This window comes from Ascaphus truei, unplaced genomic scaffold, assembly GCF_040206685.1.
Source record: "Ascaphus truei isolate aAscTru1 unplaced genomic scaffold, aAscTru1.hap1 HAP1_SCAFFOLD_472, whole genome shotgun sequence".
Taxonomy (NCBI): Eukaryota; Metazoa; Chordata; class Amphibia; order Anura; family Ascaphidae; genus Ascaphus; species Ascaphus truei.
This window is the reverse complement of record NW_027456803.1, coordinates 213,289-236,892: the sequence shown is the minus strand read 5'-3', so window position 1 is coordinate 236,892 and position 23,604 is coordinate 213,289. Positions and strand designations below refer to the sequence as shown.

General features: G+C 42.1%; 1 protein-coding gene across 1 annotated transcript in view; it reads left to right on the top strand.

The window, feature by feature from the left end:
• LOC142484934 (vomeronasal type-2 receptor 26-like) overlaps window positions 1-23,604 on the top strand; it is a 109,589-nt gene that overhangs the window by 28,044 nt on the left and 57,941 nt on the right. Inside the window, exon 3 of the mRNA XM_075584183.1 lies at window positions 21,092-21,383. Coding sequence (XP_075440298.1) covers window positions 21,092-21,383 — 292 coding nt within the window. The remainder of the gene's footprint in view (window positions 1-21,091; window positions 21,384-23,604) is intronic.

Sequence of the window (23,604 nt, the reverse complement as noted above, 5' to 3'; positions counted from 1 at the left end):
ATACACCATGCCGGGTAGAGCTTTCACAGACGCCGTTACTTGGGAGCTGTGACCGAACGCTCCGAGATAGCAGCCACTCAGGTACCCCTTCATTAGTGTGGGTATACCAACGAGCGGCTGCAGGGCACCATATATTACTACCGCTAATACTCAGCGAACAGGGCTTACCAGCCCTAGATGATATGTGGCAACAGAGATTGATTTCTCCACGCTAATATAGTCAGCTCATTTACAACTACTGTATGGAGTGACACATTTGGGCGGCTATCTATTACCATCAATATACCCACATTATCTATCCAGGTTCGCAGATATAGAGTGACTTTTTCAAAGGCAGCTGTACACTAATGATAAGCACAAATCTCTAACGGCTTTATTAGCATTGACATACCAGCTAGCCTGTTTACAATCACACATGCTATCCTCATAGGGGATATGAGCAGCAATTTATTATTCATCTACTGCTTAGTGCTATGCTGTGCTCATTCTAGGCTAAAGGCATTCTGAAGTGTGCACTCACCACTGTCAGTTCACCTAGTGGGAAATAACTAAACAATATACCCAGAGTTCCCACTGAATAGCCTGATTTCCCCAGCTACACAGTAGCCTCCCTTCCTGATATTTTTTTATTGTATCCAGCGTTGTATTGAAGGACAATTTTAAACCCCTTGCCTTTCCTGACAATAGAGTCCAATTAGGCTGCACTCAGTACGTGGGTCTGGCCTAACGTGTACCAGCAACAAACTTGAGTCACTCCATGTATACTGTCAGAGAATTACATATCTATCAGATGTGGCATGAAAGTGGTGTGATTGTCATAACACATCAGTGACAAACACCAGACTCTTTCAACCAAAATATATATACCACACTGAGGCACCATGTATGTTTTACATCTTATTTTTATTTTTTGACCTTTTTTCCTTGGTGCCAGTCAAACTTAGTTCCTTCAAGCACTACCTCTATTAGTCTATAAGCCAGACTAAGAGGCATTCAGTTTAATACGTGTTTTAAGTGTGTTGAGTGTTACGTATTCCACTAACTATACCAATATACTCTAATAAAGGTACTTTTTAAATATTTGTATTCATCATCATATGAGTGCTTGTTCAAAGGGGTTCTTCAACTTGTCTAGGCAAGTGTACTTCTGTGGCTTGAAGATGCCATCAAAATTTTATCCTGGTTATTGTAAAGGAAGAAATTTGGAAGTTTTTTCTGAGCTTGTTACAAAAGATTTTGAAAAGTTGATATCTAATGATTCCAAATGCACTAATAATCTCACAAAACCAGAATGGGAAGCTTTAAAAGTATTAACCGAAGATAAGGAAATAGTTTTAAAACAAGCTGATAGGGGGAGGATGGGGGGCTTTATATTAAATAGAGAAGACTACATTAAAGAGTCTGAGAGAATCTTGGGAGATACAATTACATATTGCAAACTCCCTAGAGATCCTACAGCTCAATTTCAAAAGAATTACAATAGAGGAAGGAGAGATGGAATACTTGATGATAAGGAATTTGGGGCCTTATGCAGAGAGGAACGTTATTTAATGTGAAAACGGCAAGAAAATAGCCACAGAATTGGAGTAAGTTATGGGCGTATGCAGAAAGCTGCGTTACCTAATTTTCCTGATGAGATTCAAAATTGCCAAGTTTTTCTGGCTAGATTGAACTCACTATAATATAGGGCAGAATGGCGAGTTGCAGTGCATCTATGCTACCTGCATACCACCCTATTTTAACATGGCAAATTTACCAATCTCTCCACGTGTTTGGCAATTTTTAAAGTAAAGAAACCTGCTGTGGAGAATTTTATGAATCTCTCCATGTTCTCTGCAGGAGAAGCTTCTCTGGGAAGTATTTTCTCCAAAATATGGTGCTATTTCCCTTCTCTATCCTCTCTGCATAAGCCCCTTGATTTCTTGAAGGAATACTTGATGATAAGGAATTTGATTTCTTGAATAAGGTAAATCCTAAATTGCCTATCTTCTATTACCTGCCTAAATTACATAAATGACCCATCAACCCCCATGGAAGACCTATCATAACAGGTATAAATTCCCTTACCTCGAATTTATTGACCTATGTAGATATTTATCTCCAAAAATATGTAAAGATTCAATAATCATACATCAAAGACACGACAGATATTTTAAGAACTCTTAAAGGACAAAGATGGGAGGATGATTTTTATTTACTTACAGGTGATGTTACATCCTTGTATACATCCATCAGCCATCAGCAGGAGCAGGGGTTCAAAGCAAAAGATAAAATACTTTCACAAGACCCTAATATGACTCATGAACAAGCCAATTTTATCTTAGATAGCATACATTTTATTCATAAAAAAATAGGACACATACTGTACTGTATACAGGATACTAAAGGGAAAAGAAATACAGTATTACATTAATATAACGTTGGGTCTTCTTCCGAATATAAAATATTTTTCCCGCTCATGCGGATTGGAACCTTGTCGAAACGCATATTGTATGCGTGTCATCACATTTCTGTATGTATTATTTATTAATCAATACTTTTGCTAGGCTTGCTCTTCTTTTCATTCTGTTTTTTTGTTATGTGCATGCGTGTATGTCTCATTGGAACCTTGTTTAAACGCATATGCGTATCATCACATTTAGGCACATGCGTGTATGTATGACTTCTCATTCAATTTGAATTTCAAGTCTGAATTTTTTTTTTCGTTTCTCAACATTGGCCTGCATAACAATTCTTGATATTCTGAGAATCAATCACTACTGAATCTATTTAATTCTACACTAGTTATGTAAGTACTTTATGAGGTGGTTGGCATACTGTGATTTTTATTTGGGGGGTGGGGATCAATACATTATGATGAACTGTTGAAAATATTTCATTGAACTAATAATCCAGCATACATCGCTCTCCCCCTCCTCTACACACCCCCCCTCCCGCACACACAAAGGCTAAAGTATTTCTACTTCTTATCGACACCTCTCCGAAACCATTCATTTGTAATGGGTGGCTTTGTGGCTTTAATCTTCCCGGGCGTGTTCTCACATTTCTGCGCATGCGTATACTGTATGTGGACAAGAGCGTTCCCCAGCCTCAACCCGCCACGCACGTACGCATGCACGCAAACTCTTACTAACAAGACTATGGTCATGCAACCGCTTATCAACACCCCCCTCCCCTTTGTGTGTGACTGATTGGTTTTAAGCAACCATTATGTGAAATGTTATACTTATGTTTAATAAAAGGTGACACAATGAAACAATAAAAAACATTATTTTTTTTTTGTCATCAAGTGGAGAAAGGCAAAAGGAGGGATTTACTGTAGATACACCTACAGTGTACCGTAATATCGCTTTTTGAAACGTTGCTTGCGCATTGATGAATCTGATTTAAAAATCCAAGTACTGAGTCTTCTTGAGGCCGGCGGTCTCACACACATATTCGCACAGGTGTGGTGAGAATGAATCCTCCATCCACCCCCCAACCCCGAAAAAAACTTTGCTGGACATTAAGGGACAAGCAGGGACAAGCAGGTGCAGCGCTGAGTATTGCAGCTTGGTGTGGAGGGACAGAGGAGTGAGGATCGCCGCTTCTTTCGGCTCCGTTGGAAGGCTCTGCCAGGCCTTGACGCCACGTCCGGTGACGTCACTCCCCGTCCTGCCACGCATCGGAGACGTCACTTCCGGTTTTATGAAACAGGATACACGGAGGAGCACACGGCATACTCGGCGCTCTGAGGAATCTCTACACATGGAGCTAATACTTCACCATCTCATGCCAGTAACCATTCGCCGTCCTGTGAGTGTCACTCAGGTTTTACCCAACCGGATTGGCGTTCCTGTTATTGTCCAGCATTTTATTCAATCTAGTTATATTAAACTAATCTCTTATTACTAGCTTTGCTTCTGTGTTTGTCTGTCTTGTTAGTATTGTTAGTAAGTCTGTGAGTTCATGTCTGTGTGATTATTCTTAGCAATGTTGCACGAAATATCTCTTTTTTCATTTCATGTTCCAATCCCATGAACGAAGTCACATCAGGTCACCTCAAGATTAAGAGACAGCTGCTTACTTTGGGACTAGAATTACTTCTACTGGACATCCAGGATTCCACCTAATAGGACTTATTAGGCGCCGGTATCTCTTATTGCCTTATCTTCTTTATACTGTAGTTCTTCTGTCAGTTATAAATTAAGGGCCGGTGGTAACGGTAGCACCTTTCATCACTTCAGCATCACTTGACATTGACATCATGAAAATGGATAATCATGGAAGAATAAAAAATACAAATAATCATGAATAAAACAAATTTATAATAATAAAAACAGTAATAAAATGTTTCAGTCTTTATCTTCTTCGTCATGGCCGATTTGCATTCTGTAGTTCATTGAGAGAGGGGGGTTTGTGTAAATTATGACTACTGTAGATAAACTATACACACATTTCACACAATTTACACATGCCCCCCTCCACCCACCCTTCCTTTTGTAGTTCAGCAGGCTCTGAAAAGAAAAGAAAAAATGAGGGCAGTAAAGTGCATTTATTGGCAGTTACTACAGTCAAACTATAATGTATACTGTACAGTACACAATAACAAGATTTGTAGTGCAGCAGGCACTGAAAAGAAAAGAAAAAAAATCAGTGCAGTAAAGTGCATTAATTGGCATTGCTTACACTATAACTACAGCATATTGAACTATGCAGTTACTACTGTCAAACTATACTGTATACTGTACAGTACACAGTAACTGTCTAACTACAGTATACTGTATACTGGAACTCTATACTACATTATAACTACTGTATAACTACTTTATAACAAGATTTGTAGTGCAGCAGGATCTGAAAAGAAAAGAATAAAATCAGTGCAGTAAAGGGCATATTAAAGACAATCTGTGCCATACTTACCTGTATCATACTTGCTGCACCTGTACTTACCATACTACAGTACTGCACTGTAACTTACTACTTTCCTGATGCCTGCCCATTGCGCTCTATCACAATGGGCAACACGGTCGCAATATGATCTATATATTTATTAGATCTTTCTACGGTGAGTACGTTATTCCAAAAACTCAGTATGCCATCCGCCAATTCATCCTTTTTTGAGTGTTTCACTACTTTTCAGATATGATCCATCAGCTGATGCCATACAATTTCGATAGGATTGAAATCTGGCGATCTGTCATTGGAGGGGGAAAGAAGGAGAAGGAGTTAAAGAGACACACAGTAAACAGTCTAAAAAAATGTGAAACGGTAACCATACTTACTCCGCTGGCGTCTTCACCCAGTTGATACCGCAGGCAAAAATATGCGCACTAGACACAGTGTGTTTGGGATCATTGTCCTGGAATAGCCGGTGACCATCTGGGAATTCACGTGTGATGTATTCCACAATCTCGGGCACTATTTTCTCTTGAAAAAATTCTTTATTCATGATTCCTGTAACAAGAAAAGAAAAGTGCACACTACTAGTACAGTACAGTGCATAAGGCTACAGCATGTGACTTTGTGCATTATTTTACCGTCAAAGATGATGATGCATCCTGGTCCACTCCTAGAGATGGCACCCCACACATGCATCGTCACTGGGTGTTTTGGACGCGGCTTCATAGATATGCGACCTTTTTTGTGGAATGCAAAGGTGGCAAATCTTTCAAGCGATACAGTAGACTCGTCAGTAAAGATGCAATCCTGAAAAGATTCGTCACTTTCGATCCATGCTCGTGCCTGGACCACTCTTTTGATCTTGTTGGCATCCCTTATCATAGGATATGCTCTTTAATGACAAGGAATAATTTTAGAGGTACTGTACAATAAAACAACCCTTTTAACCTACAGTACTGTACTGTCCAATACTAACCTTACACGTCCATATTTCCATCCCAATCGGTTTCTCATCACTTTGATGCTGCTATGAGATGTGATGATATTGTGTTGTTGCTCAAGAGCGTTCTTGACCATTGTGGCACACCTCTCATCATTCTCTTCACTTAATTGGTCAACCAGAAGAGTTGTCGCCCTACCGTGTACAGGAAAAACAACAATTTGTTACAGTAGGGCACCAACATTCCGTGTATATACCCTATTTCCTCGATTCTAAGACGCCATCGATTCTAAGACGCACCCTTGATTTAATAAAAAAAATTGGGGAAAAAAAACCCCACTAAATTAAATGTGCAGAATAAATATTTTTACTAGCAGACAATAATAATTTATCCATACAATTACATATCATTTTCTTCTTCAGTATCACATTCAAAGTTAGAGTTTAAGTCTAAAGATTCTTCTGAATCACTTTGGGAGTTGTTGAGGTCAGCGTTTTCCCACAGAAGGTCGTCCTCTGTACCATCAAGTGAATTTGTGATGCAGCATTTCTTAAATGAGTGCTCTACTATTGTTTCTGGTATTTTCTTCCAAGCAGCGGACACCCATTCTGCAAGTTTTGATGCAGATGCCCTCTTAATTTTACCAGAAGGTGTCAAAGGAAGGTTTTGAGATAGCAACCATCCCTCATACTCTTTCCTTAGATGATCTTTAAACGGTTTGTTCACAGAAACATCGAGGGGTTGAAGTTGGCTAGTCATGCCTCCAGGAACAACCACCAAGTCACAGCGCATTCTGGCGAGCTTATTCTTTATCTGTTCAGATAAATGTCCACGAAATGCATCAAGAACCAACATACTGGGTGTGTTACGTAGGGCGCCTGGACGTCTACTCCAGACGATTTTTACCCAGTCTTCCATCAGCTCAGCTGTCATCCATTCATTTTTTTGTGCGCACACAATTACATCTGTGGGAAAGATCTCATTCTTGGGTATGGTTTTGCGGTTTAAAATGATATAAGGTGGCAACTTTCGGCCATCGGCAGTAATGCATAGCATCACAGTGACACGCTGCTTTTCATAACCCGTGGTCATGATCTTGACCTCTTTAGCCCCTTTAGGATTGACAGTGTAATTTCTGGGCATATCGAAGTATACCGGGGTTTCGTCTGCATTTCCAATTTGGTTAAAATCATAGTTTTTTTTCTTTCTTAAGTCAATGACATATCGCTGGAAGTTAAGCAGCTTCTCTTGAAAGTCAGCTGGAATCTTTTGACAGATAGATGTTCTGCGCCTGAGTGATAGTCCTTCACGACGCATGAATCGGTCACACCAACCTCTCCTTGCTTTGAAAATTGTGTAATCTATTCCGAGAGATTTGGCAATTTCTATTGCCTTTACTTGCATTGCCTGACGTGTGACAGCCAATCCTCTTGCACGTGTCTCAATGACAAAACGAAGCATAGCTTCATCTACTTGTGGGTATCTTCCCTTCTTAGGTCCTGTAAAGCACTTGGTTGTTGTTTTGCAAGCAAATATAGTAGTGCGGTCCTTCCTCCAGCGACGAATATTTGCTTCATTTATAGTAAATTTACGTTCCGCAGCTCTATTTCCGTGCTCTTCTGCGTACGCAATAACTTTGCGTTTCAATGCTGCATCATAGTGAAGTCTTTTTGATGACATTTTACGGTAAGTCACAGTGCACTACACTGCACTTCACTATACAGTACACTGCGCAACTCTGCACACTGCGCAACAGTAAACTGCGCAACACTGCACACTGCGCAACAGTACACACTGCGCAACACTACACTGCGCAACAGTACACTGCGCAACACTGCACACTGCGCAACAGCACACTGCGTCACACTGCCCACTGCGCAACAGCACACTGCGCAACACTGCACAACACTGCACACCAGTAAACTGCGCAACACTGCACACTGCGCAACAGCACACTGCGTCACACTGCACACTGCGCAACAGCACACTGCGTCACACTGCACACTGCGCAACAGCACACTGCGTCACACTGCACACTGCGCAACAGCACACTGCGTCACACTGCACACTGCGCAACAGCACACTGCGTCACACTGCGTAACAGCACACTGCGTCACACTGCCCACTGCGCAACAGCACACTGCGTCACACTGCCCACTGCGCAACAGTACACTGCGTCACACTGCACACTGCGCAACAATAAACTGCGCAACACAGCACACTGCGCAACAGCACACTGCGTCACACTGCCCACTGCGCAACAGTAAACTGCGCAACACTGCACAACACTGCACACCAGTAAACTGCGCAACAATGCACACTGCGCAACAGCACACTGCGTCACACTGCACACTGCGCAACAGCACACTGCGTCACACTGCACACTGCGCAACAGCACACTGCGTCACACTGCACACTGCGCAACAGCACACTGCGTCACACTGCACACTGCGCAACAGCACACTGCGTCACACTGCGCAACAGCACACTGCGTCACACTGCCCACTGCGCAACAGCACACTGCGTCACACTGCCCACTGCGCAACAGTACACTGCGTCACACTGCACACTGCGCAACAGTAAACTGCGCAACACGGCACACTGCGCAACAGCACACTGCGTCACACTGCCCACTGCGCAACAGTAAACTGCGCAACACTGCGCAACAGTAAACTGCGCAACACTGCACACTGCGCAACAGTAAACTGCGCAACACTGCACACTGCGCAACAGCACACTGCGTAACACTGCGCAATAGCACACTGCGTCACACTGCACACTGCGCTACGGTACACTGTGTCACACTGCACACTGCCCAACAGTAAACTGTGTCACTGCACACTGCACAATAGTACACTGCGTAACACTGCACAATAGTACACTACACTATACTACAGTACAACTTTTCTCCTCAGCACTACAAACAGGATACTGCTAAGCATTATGGGAGCTGCGCTGGGGATGCTGTACTTACTGTATGTTGAGTGACAGGTGCTCCTCAGCTCATCTTCCCCTCTGGCTGCATTCACACGTTCCGGCCAGGGGGAGGGGTAGAAGCATTGACAGCAGCCTTATGCGCGGAGGAGGGTGAGAGGAGGAATGGGAGAGGCAGCCTGCACCTCTACAGCAGCACAGCCCAGCTGATCGTGGGACGCGCCGAGGGAGAGATGTCTCCTGCACACAGGGGGGGGGGGGGGGGGGGGGGTATGGGAGAGGTGACCGGCAGCAGCACAGCCCCACGCCGAGGGAGAGATGTCTCCTGCACACAGGGGGGGGGGGGGAGATGGGAGAGGTGACCGGCAGCAGCACAGCCCCACGCCGAGGGAAGATGTCTCCTGCACACAGGGGGGGGGGGGGGAGATGGGAGAGGTGACCGGCAGCAGCACAGCCCCACGCCGAGGGAGAGATGTCTCCTGCACACAGGGGGGGGGGGGGGGGATGGGAGAGGTGACCGGCAGCAGCACAGCCCCACGCCGAGGGAGAGATGTCTCCTGCACACAGGGGGGGGGGGGTGGGGGGGGGGGTATGGGAGAGGTGACCGGCAGCAGCACAGCCCCACGCCGAGGGAGAGATGTCTCCTGCACACAGGGGGGGGGGGGGGGATGGGAGAGGTGACCGGCAGCAGCACAGCCCCACGCCGAGGGAAGATGTCTCCTGCACACAGGGGGGGGGGGGGAGATGGGAGAGGTGACCGGCAGCAGCACAGCCCAGCTGATCGCGGGCCGCGCAGAGGGAGATAGAGAGGGGGGGGGGGAATGGGGGATGCAGCTGGCGGTAGAAAGGCACTTCTACCGCCAGACAGCTGATAGTTGCGAGGGAGGGGGTACAATGGGAGAGGCAGCCGGACAGCTGACAGTCGTGAGGGTGGTAATAGGAGAGGCAGCTAGCATCTCCTTATGTGGGGGGGCTGGCACTTCATAAAGGGTCGCTAGCGCGCACGTGGGGGGGGGGGGGCGCACGTGATGCAAGCACCAGGGGATGGTAGAACGCGGAAAGCTGCTGTGGCTTTTTCTGCAGCGCCCCCTGGCTGTTTTTTTTTTTTTTTTTTTCACAGTACATCGATTGTAACACGCAGGCCTATTTCAGCAACGTGAAAAAGGGAAAAAACCTGCGTCTTACAATCGAGGAAATACGGTATATGTATATATATATATATATACATGTGTGTGTGTGTGTATATATATATATATATATATATATATATATATATATATATATATATATATATATATATATATATATATATATATATATATATATATATATATATATATATATATATATATATATATATATATATATATATATATAAATAAATAAATTAATAAACAAAAATTTTCTGATAGATATATATATATATATATATAAATACTGGCATGGGGAAAAAGAGGGGAGTAACATGTAAGCAGCAAAAAACCTGAAAAGGCTAAAGTTCCATCTTTTTCCCCATGCCAGTATTTATCCTTATTTGATCTTTTCATGTGTTTATTAGGTAGCATTTAGTTAATCATTTCTATTTGCTTCACATGTAGGTTTTGATTTATTTTGTTTTTCCCTGTAACTTTGAGTCCATTTATATCTGTGATCGGCCGATAAGTTTACACTTCTAGGGGAATTATCTTTCCCCTAGATTTGTTTGTGTCTCATTAGGACTTTTTTTTTTTTTGCTTATTAGATCATGTATACAGTAATTATTCATATGTGGTATGTGTTGAGGTGTGTCTCATTTGTTTTTATTTTTCGTTGCTAATTAAATCCATTTTTCTATTATTCATCACATACGTTTTGAGTGCTCCCTTTTTGACCTTCTTTTCTCTTTTTTTTATTATTTAATTCTTAGGTCGGTAGCACCGCCAGAGGTTATTATTTACTCTTATTTCTGGTTTTGTGTATTACATTATCTATCTTGAGTTAATTTGACAGCTGCACCCATTCTGTGTGTTCTTCATATATACTGGGTATATATATATATATTACTTATATCAATAGTTGCAGTTAATGTATGTTTATAATCCTTGTTTATTTATACTTGCAATGAGGGTTAATACAATTTAATAGTAAGTGGTTCCTGTTAGGTTTGTACTTTACCTGCTTAGCAATGTATTAGTATTTCTTTATGTTTGCTGTAACAAATACTTATATTTTGCTGTTATACATCATCCTCTTTTCTTTTAAGTACTTATGGATTTGCATTAGGATCTGACATTGTGACAAATAGCTTTTAATTAAGCGTTATGGGGTATAGTTTGCCTTTATGTACCACTTCCTGGCTCGTGTATGCCCCCTAGTATTTTTTGTGTGTGGTAGCTATGAAAACCGCACGTCATGACGTATTTTACGGGATGACGTCACACGCATTTCCCCTAGATCTGGCCATAGGACAGTACAAGCAGTATACTGTGAACTTCAGTCCTCTCCTTCCATGATTTGCGTCCGCCCTATATTTATGTGTACGGTCGCCATGCCAACCGCGCGCTATGACGCGGTCAACGTGATGACGTCACGAGCGTCATTTCACAATTTACATACGTGATGACGCTGGTGATACCACATGACTGTACCAAACCAATGAGGTTGTTCATTTTTGCACAATAGACCCCATGACGCCGTTTTGCTTGTAGATCCATCTAAATTCTCACAGCTGTTTACAATTTTCAATCTGTTTGGCGCCAATTTTGCTGCTATATTTCCCCTATATATGCTAGCTCATTTCTCCCCTCACCACTCCCCGAAGAAGACAGTTTCTGGTCGAAACGCGTTGGAGTGGGAGTCTGCTGAGGGGGGCCCCTACCCTCATTTACCTGATATGGAGCTTTGACTTACTCTTCTGCCCGTGACACTCCTACACTGAGTGGTGATGTATACCTCACATTGCTACTTGCATTTTTATTGTATCCACTCCACGCAATTACCCAAGATGTTTGTATGGTGATTCTATTAATGTGGATATATTTTTTCAGTGTGGGTTTCAATTTACAGGTGTGCTTTTACAGAGCCCCCTGTGTCCTGTGCATGTCAGTATTGGTTCTATGTTTAGACCCTTGCCTCCAGGTTCACATTGTATGGTACAGTTGAGCCCCCCTCTCCTTTTAAATTTCATCCCCTGTTTTAACTCACTTTAATAAATTCTCTGTTTACACTTTATATCTATGTCCGTGTGCTTTTTATAAGGTTGCTTTTTCTGTTGTCTCTCTCTCTCTATATTATTTATTATTTATTTATAAAAATATATATATATACGCACACACACAGGGTGTGGAAAAGAAAGTACACCCTCTTTGAATTCCATGGTTTTACATATTAGGACATACTGTAATAGCAATCATCTGTTCCTTAGCAGGTCTTATAATTAGGTAAATCCAACCTCAGATGAAAAACAACACATGACATATTACAGTGTGTCATGATTTATTTAACAAAAATAAAGCAAAATGGAGAAGCCATGTGTGAAAAACTAAGAACACCTTAAGATTCAAAAGCTTGTTGAACCACCTTTAGCAGATATAACTTGAAGTAATCGTTTTCTGTATGACTTTATCAGTCTCTTACATCGTTGTGAAGGAATTTTGTCCCTCTCTTCTTTACAACATTGCTTCAGTTCATTGAGGTTTGTGGACATTTGTTTATACACAGCTCTCTTAAGGTCCCTCCCCAGCATTTCAATCCGGTTGAGGTCTGGACTTTGACTGGGCCATTGCAACACCTTGTTTCTTTTCTTTTTCAGCCATTCTGTTGTAGATTTGCTGGTGTGCTTCGGATCATTGTCCTCTTTCATAACCCAATTTCGGCCAAGCTTTAGCTGTCGGACAGATGGCCTCACCTTTGACTTTACAATACCTTGGTATACAGAGGAGTTCATGGTCGACTCAATGACTGCAAGGTTCCAAGGTCCTGTGGCTGAAAAACCATCACAAATCCTCACCCCCTCCACCACCGTGCTTGACAGTTGGTATGAGGTGTTTGTGCTGATATGCTGTGTTTGGTTTTCTCCAAACGTGGCGCTGTGCATTATGGTCAAACATCTCCACTTTGGTCTCATCTGTCCAAAGGACATTGTTGCAGAAGTCTTGTGGTTTGTTCAGATGTAATTTTGCAAACATAAGCCGTGCTGCCATGTTCTTTTTTTGTGTGAAGAGGCTTTCTCCTGGCAACCCTTTCAAACAAGCCAGACTTGTTCAGTCTTTTTCTAATTGTACTGTCATGAATTTTAATATTTAACATGCTAACTGAGGTATGTTGAGTCTGAGATGTAACTCTTGTTTTTTTTGCAATTTTTTCTGAATATTGTACGGTCTGACCTTGGGGTGAATTTGCTGGGACATCCACTCCTGTGAAGATTGGCAACTGTCTTGAATGTTTTCCACTTTTGAATAATCTTTCTCACTGTAGAATGATGGACTTAAATTGTTTGGAAATGGCCTTATAACATTTCCCAGATTGATGGGCAGCAACAATTGCTTCTCTAAGATCATTGCTGATGTCTTTCCTCCTTGGGAATGTGTTAACAAACACCTGAATACTCCAGACCAGCAAACTGCTAAAACTTTGGCATTTATAGAGGTAGTCACACTTGATCAATTAATCAAGGGCATTTGATAAGCAGCACATGTATGCTACTTAGCATCTTAATTCCTATGGAAGCAGTAAAGATGTACTTAGTTTTTCACACATGGCAACTCCATTTTGTCTTTATTTTTGTTAAATAAATCATGACACAGTGTAATATGGCATGTGTTGCTGTTCATCTAAGGTTGTAGTTACCTAATTTTTAGACCTGCTAAGGAACAGATGATTGTTATTATGTCCTGATATGTAAAACCATGGAATTCAAAGAGGGTGTACTTTCTTTTTCACATGACTGTATATATATATATATATATATATATATATACTGTACTCTACCAGCCGCTAAATAAATATACTGTAACATTATAGATTCATTAATTCTCTGTCTTGATTTTTTCATCACAAATAAATGCTAGGAAAAAGTTACTGTTAAAAACAATATATATAAAATAGTTATATAAATATACAGTTATATAAATTATAATATACCGTATATATAATATTGTTATATAAATATACAGCTATATAAATATAATATTAAATTATAATATGTTATGTGTACTTTATGTGTGTGTCATACTTTATACAGTAAACAGTATACTGTACTGTATACTGCATTGGGGGTTGTGAGTGAGTGTCATAATGAGTCATAATGAAGTGAGTGATAATTAAGGAAAGAGGTGCAACTCACTTGGAAATACAATGGGTGTCTATAAATGTATTGATTATAAGAATATAAGAATGTAAAAACATGCATTTAATCTGTACTGTACGGTAAAGATACGGGGATACAGTATACTGCATTGGGGGGAGGTGACATACAATTTTTTTTATCTCAAATAATTGCTAGGAAAAAGGTACTGTTAAAAACAATAAGCCATTTAACAAGTAAGCGTGCTATTACAGAACTGTACAGTAAAGAAAACATATTAAAAATACTTTACTTACGCGGTAGTGACTGTTGGTGTCCGCTTGACATTTCTGGCATTACTGTGGGCATGATAGCTCACGGTGGCTGCTGGTACAACGAGGCCCGAAATACTTAACCAGCGTTGAATCTGTGAAATTCGTTGTCCTCTCGTGTACATATTCTGTATTCTCATTCTGAGATCCCTAGACATCTTTTTAACTGGCATCGCTGCGTTTAAAAAGAAATACAAGCACAAGCTTATCCACCACCAGCTTAAGTTCTTTCAAATCTAAGGCTGTCTCACACTTTAACCTGGTCTGTAACTGTTTCATACGCTCATAATATTTATTTTCTATAACTGTGCACGCAATGTCTTGTATATAATGTATACCTTGTTCATTATGTAACTGTATTTGTAACCATGTATTATTTGTTTTACTCTGTGCCCAGGACATACTTGAAAACGAGAGGTAACTCTCAATGTATTACTTCCTGGTAAAATATTTTATAAATAAAATAAATAAATAAATATTCAATGTTCAGTGAATCAACAAAATGGATGGTGTATTTATACTTTAATTTGTCTCAACCTCACTCAACAGGTTTAATACACAGTACGCCCACTTTTAACACCTTCCCCTCAATTAAAATAAGGACACTGTGTATAAAAGGTCACTCAAATTGAATAGCCTACCACACGCTGGATCATCCCGGATTCTACGGACGCAAGAACCCGCTTGCTTCTGCCGTGCCGACCACCATGAAAAAGAGAAAGGCGGAAGTCTTTTCCAACCCAAAGCCAAAGCAAAAGGCCAAGAGAAATAAAGAAAACCTTCAGACGACCCCAAAGGCTAAGAAGCCTGGGCCTTATTATGGAAAATAGAAGTTCGCTGGTGTACAAAGAATGCAAAACAAATGGGAGCCATCCATCCACGATGCCGCTCTCCTGGGAACCCCCAGGTCACCTGCTCCTGCACCCATCCACGACACCGCTCTCCTGGGAACCCCCAGGTCACCTGCTCCTGCACCCATCCACAACGCTGCTCTCCTGGGAACCCCGAGTTCACCTGCTCCTGCACCCATCCACAACGCTGCTCTCCCAGGAACCCCCAGGTCACCTGCTCCTGCACCCATCCACAACGCTGCTCTCCCGGGAACCCCCAGGTCACCTGCTGCTGCACCCATCCACGACACCGCTCTCCTGGGAACCCCCGGGTCACCTGTTCCTGCACCCATCCACAATGCTGCTCTCCTGGGAACCCCCAGGTCACCTGCTCCTGCACCCATCCACAACGCTGCTCTCCCAGGCACCCCCAGGTCACCTGCTCCTGCACCCATCCACAACGCTGCTCTCCCAGGAACCCCCAGGTCACCTGCTCCTGCACCCATCCACGACACCGCTCTCCCGGGAACCCCCAGGTCACCTGCTCCTGCACCCATCCACAACGCTGCTCTCGCAGGACCCCCTTGGTCACCTGCTCCTGCACCCATCCACAACGCTGCTCTCCCAGGAACCCCTAGGTCACCTGCTCCTGCACCCATCCACAACGCTGCTCTCCCAGGAACCCCTAGGTCACCTGCTCCTGCACCCATCCACAACGCTGCTCTCCCAGGAACCCCTAGGTCATCTGCTCCTGCACCCATCCACGATACTGGTCTCCCAGGAACTCCAAGGCCACCTGCTTCTGCACCCATCCACGATGCTGCTCTCCCAGGAACCCCAAGGCCACCTGCTCCTGCACCCATCCACAACGCTGCTCTCCTGGGAACCCCCAGGCCACCTGCTCTGGCACCCATCAACGACGCTGCTCTCCAGGGACCTCATATCTCATCTGCTCCAGCACCCATCCCCTATGATGCTCTGCTGCTGGTTTCCCCTATCTCATCCGCACCAGCACCCATTCACTCAGATGTCCACAGCACCCCATGCACAAGATCCAGCTTGTTCGCCCGCATGTTGAATGGGTTAAGTTGTATTGAGATCCCTGACAATTCTATGGTGCAAAAGATAGATCTTCCTTTAGAGACCATGTTAAATATGGATAGGCGGATGGAGAAGATGGATGGGCGTATGGAGAAGATGGATGGGTGTATGGAGAAGATGGATATTGACATAGCGGGGATACATTCTTAGCTTGGAGTTCCTGCCCCTGTATGTCGGACGCAGGAGCAGGAGTGTGGCATGATTCCATCACCAAGCACACCCCCTCCGTCTGAAGAATATATGTACATGTATGATGAGGATGACATGACAACCCCGTTAAGACCACGACAGAAGATGTCAACACCGATAAGGCGACTTCGACAGGAGGAAAGCATCCTCCCAGACCACCTACCCTCGCCCGCTACCAGGATCACACCCGCTCCCATAAGCACACCCGCTCCCAGAAGCACACCCGTTCAAATAAGCACATCCGCTCCCAGAGTCACGCCCACACACGTGTGCATTGAAACGGTGCCCGACATCAGCTTGCGCGTCCTGCCCCAGCCAGTCAGGGAGAAGTACAAGGTTGCAAGTGCTGGTATAGCCCATAGATATGCCCTGTCCATCTTCAAACACCACGTCAGTTATGAGGAGTACTGCGGGTGGACCCACAACGTGAACTACAAAGGGAATCGAATAAAAAAGGCTCTGCCAGAAAATTTAAGGAGAATAATTGTGGAGGTATTTCAAAATTACCGATCATTTAATGAGTATCGTGAGAGACTCAATAGATACATATACTGTAGAATAAATACATACTGTATAGAATAAAAGTTTATAATTTTTTATTTTGGGGTTTCTTATACAGTACAGTATGTAAAAAAGTATTGAATATGAAAACAGTATTTAAGGTTTTCTATAAAGCTCACAGTTATACTATCCTAATCAATAAAAATTGCACTGTCACTAAATTGTTGCCTCCAGTACTTGGGTTTTTACATCAAATTCATCAATGCGCAAGCAACGTTTCAAAAAAGCGATATTATCCATCGAAATCCCTCCATTTGCCGTTCTCCGCTTGATGACAAAGTTTATTTTCTGAGGAAAAATAAAATATTACTGGTACTGTATATTACAGTATATGTTTCCGTTATTGCTGTTCTGTTGTTCAAAATTTATAACATAATGTTTTTAACTCCAAAAAAATAAAAAAAGTTGAATATTTTTAAAATTGTTTCATTGTTGCATTATGCAACCTTTTATACAAATTTCAGTGTCTCAAAAACATACAGTAAGTATTGTATAATATTTCACATACTGGTTGGTTAAAATTAATCAGTGCCCTCAAGAAGCCCACAATAATTTTCTCGGGAGGGGGGGGGGGTCGTCTCTTGTTCACATACACGCATGCGACTAAATGTGATGACACGGATATGCGTTTCAACAAGGTTCCAATGAGGCATTCAGTACACGCATGCACCTAGCTGTCCACCAATTGTTCAGTATCTACTGTAGAAGCTGCTCAGCCAATCATAGTGCTGGACTACATTTTCTAGAATTGTGAATAAAATAATAGAACTAAATAACCATAAGCAAAGCGATTGATTACAGGAGAACCAACCCATCTGCAGTAACTAATCGCTTATCTGTGTGCATAATGTATTGATATTTAAAAAAAGGAATAAAATATGGCAGCTTGAACTGCAGGTTTTTACCTTCATTATAGACTTTGCCAACGGTTGGCGCCGAGCCACTGCCAGTGCTTTATTCTTGATTATACACGTAGTTGACAGGTGACAGCGGGCCTGCTACACTTGTAGTTGAGAGCTGATGAAGCTGGAAATTTTTTTGGTTCATGCAAGCTTGCTGGTGTCTGTACGTGAAATCTTGCTCAGGCCGCAGGTATCCTGGCGGGGATAGATAGCAAGGGTTGCCTGCCACCAGGTTTCCACTGACGGTCGGACCGTTATTGTAAGCCAGTGCTGGCGCCGGCACAGGCGATGTTCCATTGCTGGCCTTGGACTGACGAATCTTAGTTGGTTTTATCATGACTTTTGCCTTTTGAAGTCTCCATGATCAAAGATATTGGAAAAATCTGGCACCAGACACCAATACCCTCCTCGTACTTCGTTTGCAGGAGCAATACGAAAAAAACACGGATCGCTGCCTAACTTTTTCCTTATTGCACGCTTCCACACATGAGCATCTGGTGAAAATTTGTAAAAGTCATAATTTTAGACAAAATATTGATACATTTGACCAACTGTGGCAATCTTATAATCTGCAGCATTAATTGCGGACCATATTAAATAAGCGTACGTTATGTCAGGCTTTTTTCCAAACGTACTGCGGTGTACTCATTGTACTCATTGCAGGAGACATACATTACAGAAATGTATAAAAGACACAGCGCCTTGAGTTTTTATTATGAAACGCCTAAATTGATACAGTAACTTCTTCAGTACCAAGGTCAATTCACAATGGACCACTGTGGTTTTTTCTAAACACCTGCAAGTCGATACATTACTGTAGCACATTAGGATTCATTACAATTCATGAATATCTACCACCTGGAGGATGCGCAAATAATTTCCCCCAATTAAATCCGAACCATTATAATTAAACAAATCAACCGCGGATGAGCCGCGGGTGCTGGGCGGCGTGAATGCGTCATGAATGCGGGGATGCCCAATTTATTGTGCGTGGAATTCAGAAGATGCACCCGCTACGCCCCCGAGAAGTTTTAAAACAAAGGCTGGCGCAGCAGTATGTATGGACAGCTTTTTATTCCAGCAGCATACACTACCGACACACTTTATTGAAGTGTGGTCGGTACCGCAAGCCGGGAAATCTCCCGGCTTGCTAGTGGCCGCCCCTCGGCGTGCCGCGCGTCATAGACGCGCGGTCACACGTCATCGGGAGCGTGCGCCCCCTGCACGCGTGTCCAGGGGCTCCCCGAGGGAGCCCTGGTGTCCCGCGATCGCGGGACAGCGGCAGGGGGTTCCGGGGGACCCGGCGGACCCGGCAGCGGTAGGGAGAGCGCCCCGATCGGAGGGCGCTCTTCCGCTGCTTCGGCGCGCGCCCGTCACACTCGGGCGCGCGCCAGGCTACTGCTGCGGCACAGAACGGGCAAATGCTCGAATAAACTGTGCCGCAGCAGTAGTTATCTAGTTACAGTTTTTTTTCTAGCAGCCTATTTTTATAGTGACAAAATATTTTTACAGCAGCATAGTTATATAGGGACAGATTTTTATTCCAACATAATAGTTATATTGGACAGCCTTTTATTCCAGCAGCATAGTTATATAGGGACAGCCTTTTATTCCAGCAGCATAGTTATATAGGGGCAGCCTTTTATTCCAGCAGCATAGTTATATAGGACAGCCTTTTATTCCAGCAGCATAGTTATATAGGGACAGCCTTTTATTCCAGCAGCATAGTTATATAGGGGCAGCCTTTTATTCCAGCAGCATAGTTATATAGGGACAGATTTTTATTCCAACATCATAGTTATATAGGACAGCCTTTTATTCCAGCAGCATAGTTATATAGAACAGCCTTTTATTCCAGCAGCATAGTTATATAGGACAGCCTTATATTCCAGCAGCATAGTTATATAGAACAGCCTTTTATTCCAGCAGCATAGTTATATAGGACAGCCTTATATTCCAGCAGCATAGTTATATAGAACAGCCTTTTATTCCAGCAGCATAGTTATATAGGACAGCCTTATATTCCAGCAGCATAGTTATATAGAACAGCCTTTTATTCCAGCAGCATAGTTATATAGGGGCTGCCTTATATTCCAGCAGCATAGTTATATAGAACAGCCTTTTATTCCAGCAGCATAGTTATATAGGGACAGCCTTTTATTCCAACATAATAGTTATATAGAACAGCCTTTTATTCCAGCAGCATAGTTATATAGGACAGCCTTTTATTCCAGCAGCATAGTTATATAGAACAGCCTTTTATTCCAGCAGCATAGTTATATAGGGACAGTCTTTTATTCCAGCAGCATAGTTATATAGGACAGCCTTTTATTCCAGCAGCATAGTTATATAGGGACAGCCTTTTATTCCAGCAGCATAGTTATTAAGGATAGCTTTTTATTCCAGCAGCATAGTTATATAGGGACAGCCTTTTATTCCAGCTGCATAGTTATATAGGGGCAGCCTTTTATTCCAGCAGCATAGTTATTTAGGTAAAGCTTTTTATTCTAGCAGCATAGTTATATCGGGGAATCTTTTTGATCACACTTTCTCTCCAGTGTTTAATGTCATGTTAAATGTATATTTGTTTGTAATGAGTCTAAAGTAAACTATTTTACTCCAAAAAGTTTAAATGTACAAACTTACATATGTTGTTAATCACAAACACTATTTCAAATGTTATATTAAAGAATACACAGAACTAAAATAATAATACTTTAATAACAATACAGGGGTATAAACAGAAGAGACACCCGTTCTGTCGCCGTAGAAGGTAGTCTGGGTGCACTAGAGTAATATGAGTACTATAAAGAAGAGGCGCCTCTCCCACAGACAAGGAGAGTATAGAAAAATCAAGAACATTTTTTTACACGGCTTTAACATTTTCTTGCTCCAATTATTTTTAGATTTTTGTTAGACTTAAAATGAATTTAATCATTTCACTTACACTACACATCACCCTAGGGGTTATTCATATGATTCTCTACTACACTGTCCATGATAGTGTCTCATGTGTATTTCTGAGTCATAATACTGGCATGTCACTTGTACTAGTTAGATCTGAGAGTTATTAGATATGTTATGCTCTCCTTGTCTTTGGGGAGAGGCACTTCTTCCTTATGTTAATAATAATACAACCTGTCTCTATTCCCCACAGCTATTATCCACGTCTGTATCGTCACTATTTGGGCTTTCTTTTTGCAATAAATGAGATCAACCAAAGGAAGGATCTTTTACCCAACATTACTCTGGGTTATGTCGTGTATGACTCAGAGAACAATGAACGTGAAGCCTTACAGAAAACTATTTTATTATTATCAGGAGGAGGGGACATGATTCCAAATTATGTCTGTCACAGGAGAGGTGTCCTGGCTGCGTATATTGGGGACCTGAATTCTGCCACAACCTATACAATGTCCCTAATTACAAAACTGTATCACTACCCCCAGGTACTGTACTGTAATGTCTGCTGATAGACTTGTAATAAACCACAGCGATTATATTAATAACACAAATACCACCACTAATAATAATAATAATAATAATAATAATAATAATAATATCCTACTTAAAGAAAAGAGATAATAAATTAACTTTCAATCATCTTTGATTTGTCATGTAATTAATGACACTGGTTAGATACAGTAACGAGCTTTGAGATTCATTGCTTAACGCTCAGGCTTCTGCTCCATCAAGACAAGTACAACTTGTCCAATATGCCATTTCTTCAATAGAAATTTTAAATATTCTCTTTCCTTGGAACAAAAACAAAGAGGAGGAAAATTGAAAAATGCATTATTTATTCCATTTATCACATACATACAGTATCCTCACTTACATAGCAGTAAGATAAAATCAGTTCTGCTTTAGTCTATGATCCCCATCACTGGCGAGCCTTCACATCCTGACTGGTCAGTTTAGCTCTCCCCCCTACATCCTCAACGTGTTTCACTTCAGTCAGGAGAGAGATGTTGGACCCATGTTGATCATTTCCATACCATATTACCCAATGCTGATATTATGTGTTAAAGAAGGCAAAGAAGGGTGGGAAGCCGTGTTTGGCCCTCATGTAGTAACATAATAAAGGAGCGGGAGGGTGTAGGGGGTATGATACCTTTTATTGGACCAACAAGTAGTTGATATGATACAAGCTTTGAACCTCTCAGGGTTCTTCATCGGGTACGGCAGAAATACAGAAACAGAAATATTATATACAGAGCTGTAAGAGGGATATCTGTTTGCAATGAATGTTAAGAGGAAGTGGGATAATAAGATAAGGCAGAAGCAGAAGCATAGTGTGAAAAGTAACAGTGGGGACATTAAAGGCTTCTCTCTATTGAAATGCAATATCAGCTTAGACAATAAGGGGGGGAGTGGAATGGGACACTCAGTGTATGTGCAAAATATATCTATATTAAAAATGTTATATATATATACTATGAAAGGAACAGTGGTGAAGTTGTAGATGGGAGGTACATAAAACCTGCATTTGCAAATTATACCTATCCCCACTAAGGGTTAAAGGCAAGGGCAGGTTCTGAAAAGAAAGCAGGTGCAGATCACCTGGCCTTAATTAACAGAGTGTAAGAAAGGGCAAGCTGGATGATTTCTCCCCTCTCTCCTCATTCCAGCTAAGAGAGCAGGATGCTACAGACAGGACTGGCCTGCAACAGGTTTGATTTATGATATTTGTTTTATTATTTGGCAAGTGGGAAAGCCACCCAAAGATAGCTAGGGAATTGCTGTCTAGTTAATGCTCTGATAGAGCTAGTATTTATTTTGATTCTTTTTTGTTTGCCTTTATTTTGTCTGCTGGAGTGACAAGGAAAATAAAGCCTTTAAACCAGAGCTGGATGGTCCTGGGACAGTGCTTTACCCTAAAAGATAGTGAGTTTTAAGGTTCCGAGACAAGAACCCTTGGACAAAAAGGGTACTGTGTCACATTAGGTGGAGAATTATTTATTTTATTTAATATTTATAAAATATTTTACCAGGAAGTAATACATTGAGAGTTACCTCTCGTTTTCAAGTATGTCCTGGGCACAGAGTAAAACAAATAATACATGGTTACAAGTACAGTTACATAAATGAATAGGGTATACATTATATACAAGACATTGCGTGCACAGTTAAAGAAAATATATATTATGGGCGTATGAAACAGTTACAGACCAGATTAAAATGTGAGACAGCCTTAGATTTGAAAGAACTTAAACTGGTGGTGGATGTGAGAGTCTCTGGTAGGTTGTTCCAGTTTTGGGGTGCACGGTAGGAGAAGGAGGAACGTCCGGATACTTTGTTGAGCCTTGGGACCATGAACAGTCTTTTGGAGTCTGATCTCAGGTGATAAGTGCTGCAAGTGGTAGGGGTGAGGAGTTTGTTCAGGTAGCTGGGTAGCTTGCCCATGAAGAATTTAAAGGCAAGACAGGAAAGGTGAACTTTGCGCCTAGACTCTAGTGATGACCAATCTAGTTTGAGCATTTAGCAGTGATGTGTGTTGTAGTTGCATTGGAGAACAAAATGACAAATTGAATTGTAGAGGGTGTTAAGTTTGCTAAGGTGGGTTTGAGGTGCCGGGCCATATACTATGTCTCCATAGTCAATAATTGGCATTAGCATCTGCTGTGTGTTACGCTTTCTGACCAGGAGACTTAGGGAGGATTTGTTCCT